At 35.1% G+C, this 9,188-nt stretch overlaps 1 protein-coding gene across 5 annotated transcripts; it reads left to right on the top strand.

Annotated features, from left to right (window-relative positions):
- The first annotated feature begins 29 nt into the window (after nt 1-29).
- Nucleotides 30-6,457, top strand: LOC112453991 (sodium/hydrogen exchanger 6-like). 5 transcript variants are annotated; one of them, XM_025015109.1, is made up of 4 exons: nt 30-840; nt 1,653-1,880; nt 2,046-2,132; nt 3,657-5,194. In XM_025015109.1, exons 1-4 carry the CDS (start codon nt 817-819, stop codon nt 3,768-3,770), a joined length of 453 nt encoding a protein of 150 aa, XP_024870877.1. In that variant the 5' UTR covers nt 30-816; the 3' UTR covers nt 3,771-5,194. The 5 variants fall into 5 exon arrangements, with proteins under 5 accessions (XP_024870877.1, XP_024870886.1, XP_024870866.1 ...); XM_025015128.1 differs by lacking the exon at nt 3,657-5,194 and adding an exon at nt 5,634-6,457 and having other exon boundaries at nt 35-840; XM_025015134.1 differs by having other exon boundaries at nt 35-840; nt 4,753-5,194.
- Nucleotides 6,458-9,188: the final 2,731 nt, after the last annotated feature.

The raw sequence follows: 9,188 nt of genomic DNA, 5'->3' as shown, positions 1-9,188 counted from the left end.
CACACACACACACACACACACACACACACACACACACATTAACATGTTTATGCGTTTTGTATAATTTCGACACTGTACATGGCTAAGTGTGATCGGTAGTTAGATTTATCGATTATCTCGATCCAGCGAAATTTTGCATGTGTAAAGCAATGTTCTTATACTTTGTAGGATTATAGATGAGAGTATTTGCTTTAAAAAGACATGAAAGCGAAGACATTTCTGCATGCAAGCTTTACTGGTTCGTAATTTCGTATAACGATTTCTTTTTACGGTGTCGCTTTTATCTAGGTGTACAATTCATTGGATACTGTCGGGGTGCGTACCGATCAGCCGAATCTCCTCGTTAATTGTAAAATTAGAGCTTGGAGAGTTTTATTTTGCCACGCTCCCATTGATTTTCTTTTCTTTTAGTGTCGGAAAAGTAGTATCAGAGTATCACAGATTCAGAAAGACAATGCTATATCAGTTGTATCAAGACCGGTACAATGTCAGTGAGCTCAATTTTCCGATGGTATATAGCTACAGATGTATGAAAATGTTTTCTCTCTGGTAGTTAAAAGTATACGCTTTGTGTTCTGTGAAATGTTTTACAATTTTCGAATCACGACTATCACTCATACGAAATTGCTCTACCGAAATTATGTTTGATTCCCGCATTTCTGAACTAGCATGCATGTTTGTTACCTTGTAACATTCGACAGTGAATTATAAAGATTCGCGGTTAAGAGAACGCGTGCACGAGTGCTGCGATTTACAAGACAATTAATTTATCAATGTTAATAGTCTGGCGGCGAGGGTGGCTACGGTGATCTGGACATGCGTAGGGGAAGAAGTCCGCCGGTATGTTATCACAATTAAAGATTGACTTGACGCACCGTCTTCCTGTTTAACAAATTGAGAGTTTAGATAACTTGATTTTTTTTTTATTTTGATGACTCAGATCGATTTATTCTTCACACACAAATAATGAGACATTAATATACATATGTATATGAATATATAGCTCACGCATCATGATTATACCATACAATTCTTATAAAAGTAGCTGCATGCACCAAGTGTTGCTTAATATCTGTATTGAAATAAAAGTGATTTTTTTTCCTTGTTATTGTTGTACCATGTGAATGCAGATCTATTATATGATTTATATGATTTCTCTGTCTATATGCAAGTTGTAGATTTATTTCATTAAGGCTTTTAATTGAATTTGACTGCACTGTGCTTCTGGTTATTTTTTTTAGTATGGTTTTTGTTATCCATTCTGTATGTTGAAGAATAGTTGGAGAACACTGAGATACTTACATTTATTAACAGTACTTACACACACAGACATGTTTAAAATACGGAACACCAGAATTACGATCAATAAGTAAGGATGCATTTTTTATAACTAATAACGAAAATAACTCCAAACATCTAAAAAGGTCTGTCATTAATATATTGCTGTTAACGTTGTTATATACTTTTCTGCTTAAAGGGAAGAATTAAAAATAATGTACACCTATTTGAATCTTATTTTAATGTGTTAATAAATATATGTTTATATGACTAATAGAGGGGGGAGAGGGGCCTACTTTTGTTTAAAGATTAAAGATGGAAAGCTCGCAGAATCATACAGGATGGATAACTGATGCTTTGTTCACATTTTACAGTATAATTCTATGCAGGACGGATCGTTGCCAGGCGGCGGCAGTGGCAGCGGTGGTATCGGTGGCACAAAGCCTAACGAGAAGGCGTTGCTCGCCAGAATTTGGGGCGATTTCGATACCAAATATATGAAGCCCTTGTTAACGCACTCCAGGCCTACGTTATTGGAAACGTTGCCGGTCTGTTGTAGTCCGCTAGCGAGAATCCTCACGACCACGCAACAGATGACGCAGGTACAGTGCCTAAATTCATTGTACACTGAAAAGCTCATTTTATACCAGCTATAATATTTTATATAACGTCTGTTATATTATATTATATATTGTTTGAATATGATAGAATATAATTATGAATTAAAATAATTTTGTAATATTTTTAATGACATTACATTTCGACAGGATGAGGTTGCAAGAAAAGTCGATTCGGATTCGGACTTCTGCTTGGAAGATCGCGAGATGGAGCGACGCAGGACCAGTGTTCAGCCGGTGAGTTTCCATCAGCCTAATCTCAATTACACTGTTAACCCGTGCTATCAGCCTAACAACAGCACCACAGACGTCAGCACTAATCCGGACGAGCCCTATGTAATTCTCAATTTACACAGAAGGTAGAACTAACAGCAATCCTAACATCACCACCTTTTGTGTATCTAAATCTTTTTAAACAGAAGGAAGGGAAAGAGGGAGATTGAAAGTATCGAATATGCATATTTCGAACGCGTTAAACGCGGAATTATAATTTATTTAATTAACTCTTACGTAACTTATATGCATTCGCATTCGTTTATTATAGTCATATTTGATTTCGCCAAAGATTTCACGTCTTTTGTTTTTACACGAAGGTGATATCTTTGACGATTGAATTTTATATTTCGTTTCTTTTTTAAATTCTTAAGGCCGGTTTACACACGCAATGATTAGTGGCGCCAACTCTGATTATGAGTGTAAACAACAATAGCCTGCGGCTACGTGTGTGTATGTACATACACTGTACATTTCTACGCATGTTCTCTATGCTGTATGTATGAGCAATACAGACAATACGTAAGATGTAATCGCGTGAACGTCACTTCATATTTGACATAATATAATCGCCTCTTCTTTTTTTCGTTCTTCTATATAAAACACGAGCTTGAATGTCTATATTGCACGTAAAATTAATTTTATCTGGACGATGTAATTTCTCTTCTTTTCGATTTCCAAGTTGATCTTTCGAGTGAAATGGCAACAGCGACAGGAGGTCGCAAAGGTTTTAATCGAGAATTCGAGTGCAATAGCAGCATATTTCGAAAAACGGTATTTTTAGGGGGCGGGGGGGAATGAGTTTAAAAGTTTGAAATCTAATTTTAAAAGATGGAGAAAAATCAGGTCTACAATCAAATAATTTAGTGTATAATATATAGTAATTGTAATGATGACTTGTCACCAATTAAATAGTAAAGTCTTAAGCTTTATACTGCTATCGCACTCAGTGTCTCAATTTCAAAAACGACAATAGCAACTGTAAATACACCGTGAATTTTTAACAAACCTGCTTGCTTAAGAATAAGGGGAAAAATGTACGTATGCTGTTTGTTAATGCAAACCGACTTTTTTCTGCTCTGCCCAATCTTATACTAATATAGTGCATAAATTGACAAATGGTAAGATGTTAACGAGCCAATCGCCGTTGTGTGCGAATGACTCCTCGTAACTGTGTATTCTTTTCTGTCGAGGTGATTTTATAACTGTAAAGCAGATAATTATTCTAGTCAATGATTGCCTACGATAGACACATAACGAGAACTAATGAATGGACAATAGCGTGTGATATTTCGTATTGCATAATGGTGGAAATTTTTTATTTATAAACTCGAAAATTATGTTTAATGTACAGAGGACGAACTTCTCTTCGGCCTATTTTTGCGCTTGTGTCTTGTCTTTCTTCTCTTCAGGGAAAAAAAATCACAGTCAGATATTTGCAGAGCGCACGTTTGACCGTATCTTTTTTTTTTTCATCGGTTTTTCTAGAGAGAAAGAAACGATGATGATGACAGTGATGATGATGATGATGATTCCGATTCCAATGACGAAGACCTCAGAATCATCGGAATGGGAGGATTCATTCCGTTACGAACGTTATAGCCGGGAAAACGATCGACGAACTATCCATGTCCATGTGTACCTAAGATCGGTGCAGCAAAAGACAGATTCTTCTCTTTGAACAATTACGAGTAGGTCATATCGCGCGGTGATTTTTCTGAAAGTATTAACATGTACGACTAGCGTTAATGTAGGGAGTGGAGATCGTGATATGCCGCTTTGTTATTTTTTTCGAGTTGTAAACATTTTATCTATAGATAAAGAGTGTTAGAAGAAGAGGAAATTCGGGGCTTGGTGAGTATGTAATACTTGAACTGAATAAAAAACGTTTTTTTTTTTATCTCAACAAGACATTTCTCGGAATTTAGTTTTAACGTGCGAATATCGTGAGCAAACGTTCCCGAATTCTTCCTTTTCTGAACACTGGAACATTTGCCAAACTTTTCGCGACGTTCAAATTATCGAGCATTAAACATAATTTTCTGTATCCATTAATTCTAATTACGCGACAATTGATTGCGATTGGCAATGTAAAAACAGAAAAAACATTGAAGGCTCTGTTGCTGCTGTGATCTTTTAATCCTGCCTCCGCGAAACTTGTTCACGCTCGGTGAAAAGTTACTATTCATTTGTAAGCTGACACAAGTGAAAAAGAAGTATTCACACGTCTCGTATTTTCTGGAATGACTTTGCGCGAATATTCTTAACAGGATAGATTGGGATAGATAGTTTTCGTTTGTAATAGCGTAACATTAATCTTATTCTTTGCGTAAGACCGTCAAAAGAATGGGGCGTGCGGATACTTTTTTCGTCCCCTGTAATCTACGAACATTTTTTTGCATGCAGTCAACTTTTTAATGCGGAAAGATCTCTGGGATTAATCATCTCGTAATGATCGCGCTGCCGACATACTTATCCGTCTAATATCTGCATGCCGCAATGTACTATTTCACACGTACCTCTCTACTTACTTTACATTGTTTTTCTGTTTTTAGTTGTATATTTTTATATTATTTATTCACAGACGAGCGTCAGGAGCTCTGCACGTAGATCGCAGTTGTGAACATGATATTTTTGGCGTCTTAAGATTTATTTTATCGACCCGATATTATATATAATTTTGTAATTGTTGTCGGTGATCTGTCCACGAATATACGTTTAAGTCTGGAATTGTTAAGCGTTAGCTAAGTGTAGATATATTTCCTGAATCGTTACTAATTTTAGAAATTAACGTTATCGAGGAGTTTTTATTGGACACTTAATTCCTTTAAGTCTCGTTAAGATATCTCTCTGGCGGTATATTACAGGCTCATACACTTATGTCCGTATCAACATATAACTGCTATTACTTATGATTTGATAACAAAGTCAATATTGCAGACACAACATAGTTTCTAGGCATGATACTTTAGACAACGAAACCATGATCTTTGTTTGGTTTTATTGTTGTCATTTTTTTTTTTTTTTTTAATAAAAATATACAATATTATATTATACAGCAGATTATAAAAAATAGTAAATTCCAAGTAAATTACATATATACAAAATAGAAAATCGAAATTGGAGTATAATGTGCTTTCTGCTGACAAATTAGCGTGTACCTTGCAGATTTTTGTAAATAGAGTTAGAGAAGTTTTATTTTCTAGTCTCGCGAGTTAGACTCACTTTGAAGTCGAGTTTCGATTCGAAGTTTAGATTTCAGGTCTATCTCGATGACGACGATGACATAATCAACCGGACCGGTTTTTGTAAATAACGTTACAATCTCAGTATGTGTACGCGATACGTAAAAATTCTCTGACGCACCGATTGAATGTAATTGATTAACGTCAAACGGCATACATGTGAGAGGATATATGGTTCTGAAGTCGATCCTTGATGTGTGTTTAATACTTTGTGGGACAGTTGGGGACCGTGATGATGATGGGAGAAGTTAGTCCGGGACCACTACCGCTGCACACACGAGTCGCCCTGCCTGGTCTGGTCGGTAGACACTTGTAAAATCTTTCTATATAGCCGATTGACCGTTTCGTTTTCACCTCGCTCGCTCACCCTCGATTCCTGTCCGGTTGTTAGTTCAAAATCGGTCGCATAGTGATTTTAGATTGTACATATCTATCGTTTATCACCATTGTAAATTAATAATATTCTAAATTATTTCAGAAATTTTTCACATAGTCAACGGATTATCAAAGACCGTATTAATTGCAAAAATCAGGATCAACTGATAATATCTGATATCATAACGTGCTGCCGATTTTGATGACGAGTCTTTTTAAGCGATTGTACATCGCAACCGACGCCGGAAACTCGCGACATGGTACTCTAAGAATCTCAATCTTGTTTATTGTTGTAGGGCTTTTGAGAAACCGGTGCTTCCTATGCAATTTTTAATAGATATAAAACAAAGAAGACGAAGAATACATTTAGTCGGGACAGATTTACACATTTATCGGTTTCGCTAGGTTTATATAATATATATACATATATAATTATATAATAATTATAGTATTCTCAATGTGATGAAAGTCATGATATGTACAGAGTGAGTCGCACGATCTGTTATACCTTGATATCTTATTATATTATAATAGTGATTATTGTTATATAATTATTCGAAACATCTGCCAGATTCTTAGCGGTGGCTTAATGGAAAATGCATTATTTACTCGCCAATTGTATGATTATATTAAAAAAATATATATATATCTTTGTTTTTCTTACGTAATATAGTATCTAATATGTAAATAATATATTTTTTTACCATTAAATGCCACCATTAAAAATTTGTTAGAAGTTTAAAGTAGTGAGATATTAACTTGTTACAGATTGTGTGCTACTTACATAGAGTAATTACGAAATGCGAAAATTGTATCTAATATGTTGGCGAAATAATGATTATTAGCACAAGAATCGATATGTATTTAATAGACATGCGTATGATGAAACCGAATCAGTTTAGAATTAGTCAGAGGCACGCAGTAAGATTTATATATCGACTTGGCATCTGGGACAGATTAATATAAATTGATTTATGTATCGCGTCGCGCGAATCTATTGTATTTGAAGGTATTCCGCCTTTGATTTGACGGCGCATAAAGCCGTACTGCGTAATCGAATCTTTCTTGTGAAATTACTTAATTTAGATATTTACAGCAGTCGGCGAATTGACTTTGCCGTTATGTACAAAACTTAGCTACTACTTACACGAAGTGCGGGGCACTCCGTATTATTGTTTACATTGTAACAGTTGTAAGACTCCTGTTGCCTCGCTGCAATCATATGAAATTGTCACGCCAAAGGCGAGAAATCGTATGAATTCCTTCATCACCGAAAACTGTTGTCTGCTTCAGAAATTTATATATGATTTTCCTTTTTAATAATTGCCATAATTTTTAAATGTTACAATATATAAAAATTACGTATTACAATACCTATGTAATTGTCATGATTTTTTAATAGTAGCAACAGAAGGCGACCGCAAGCTTTATTTACGTAAATCTTACATGTAAAATTACAACGCGACAACGTACAAGACGGATTTAAGAGGATTTTTCAATTTTTGACTTGTACTTTCGAGGAGGGAATATATTTATCGGCTTTCGCGCGCTGGTATTGTTACGCGAATTCTTCGGTCGTGGTAGAAGTAAAGTTAAATCTGCGCTCCTCCCCAAAAAACTTGTACCAGTTATAAGTTATAATTCTTAAATAAGAATACGAATATGGCGCGAAGATGCGGGAGGACTTTTAATTTAGTCGTTGGCTGTGAAGATTTAATAAAACTGTTTTGCAGACGTAGGGTGTAGATATTAGGAGGGTGAATCCTTAGTTCGGGAGGATCTTTAAATAGCATTGTATTTATCAAACGTGTGCTAATTTGCAAGTTGATTCCTTGAAATAGGCATGGTATTCGCGAAGAGAACTGTTCTAAGACAAGAGTTGTAATGATCTTGCGTTATAGCGAGCGAAATTGCAATGTAAGAACGAACGTATTGTACTCCTCTGTATAGATATTCGTGTTCGTGAATCCGATGTATAATGTGTAATCGTAACGTATACATGCAATGAATATAACAACGTTGTGATACCATGTACCACACTTTGCAATGTTTAATAAAGTATTTGTAAAAATATATGCAACGTCTTCAACATTATTTCAGGAAGTCTGAGGACTTATTTAAGAAGAGTAAGGATTTATTGGTCACCCAGGAAAGTTCTCAGAATTGTATATTACAGAGTAAATCTTGTTAAAGTCCTTTGCACATATATATCGTGTAGCTCTTCAAATCTCACACGACTTGTACTAATCTTAACGTAGTACAAAAATATTAAATCAAGCAGAAGACGCTCTAATTTGTTAAATCCAGGTAAATTGCATGTTGCACCAATGCAATGCAGAGACCATATGAACAGAGACACTTATGAAATAATCTACAATTGAATGTCATCATTGCTTCAGTCTAATAAAAGTTCTCTTTCAGCTTTATATTACATTATATTACTGAATGTAATACGAAGTCTAGTCATGTAAACTTGTGCGCAAGGTTACGACTAGACTTTGTATTACATTGATTTTACGGCTGTTTATTAACTGTCAAGGGAAAGGGATAGACCTCGGAGTATTTTTGAAGTGTGCTGAAATAATTTGAAGTGTTATTTTTTGCAAATATTTTTTTTATTTGGAAATGGCACGCAAGAATTCTCAGCATGTCAATTTTCGCCTCTAACGTCACGATCTAACATGGTCGCAGCGAGTACCCCCAGGAGCCTTAAATACACACGTTGATTACTAACTCAGACGAGATGCTTCGGGAATTGCGCACAATGTCGGTAAGTTTAATCTAATAAATCGTGTTGTATCATATTTCTCGAAAAGCACGCAGACAATAAGGGAAATTAGGTACTATTATCTTCTTTACTTGTGTTTTTTTAATGAGGAAATAATCTTCCTCTTTGTCTGACTGGATATTTTGTGTTAAAAATAATTTTATCTTGCCGTACGTGAAATCCTTATGTAGAATTTTGTAAGAAATGATTTCATATCTTCGTATTTTCATGTCTTAGGAAAGAAGTTATTTCGAGTACTTGCTTCACAACAATAATATAAAAGTATCATCGGATAAGCAATGCGATTATTTCGGGAATAAATAAGAAACGACGTTGTATCTGATAATCATTATCTATATATCTATAATAAAGATGGAATATTGAAAACGTATATCTATAAACCAAATAGCTTTAAGTGGGAAAACAGTTTATATTATTGAATCTATGTCCTCTGTATTCGCATCACTTCGCCGCTTAACTTTACCTTCAGATCCAATTACTACGTTTACGCGAGCGTTATACTTCTGTAGTAACTTACGATAATTCCTTCGCGTAAACGGGATTTTTCTTTGCGTAAACGGGATTTTGTAGTAACTTACGATAATTTACTCCGCGTAAACGAATGATATATCG

The sequence above is a fragment of the Temnothorax curvispinosus genome, unplaced genomic scaffold (assembly GCF_003070985.1).
Source record: "Temnothorax curvispinosus isolate PA1 unplaced genomic scaffold, ASM307098v1 QBEX01000379.1, whole genome shotgun sequence".
NCBI lineage: Eukaryota > Metazoa > Arthropoda > Insecta > Hymenoptera > Formicidae > Temnothorax > Temnothorax curvispinosus.
Note: the sequence above shows the minus strand (reverse complement) of the source record. Positions and strands in the feature narration are given on the sequence as shown.

Excerpts from the sequence above, each read along its gene's own strand:
- LOC112453991 (XM_025015098.1), top strand. The coding sequence starts at position 817 with ATGCGTAGGGGAAGAAGTCCGCCG. Across the intron at positions 841-1,652 it reads GTAGGGGAAGAAGTCCGCCG|TATAATTCTATGCAGGACGG; the intron begins GTATGTTATCAC and ends CACATTTTACAG. Across the intron at positions 1,881-2,045 it reads CCACGCAACAGATGACGCAG|GATGAGGTTGCAAGAAAAGT; the intron begins GTACAGTGCCTA and ends ACATTTCGACAG.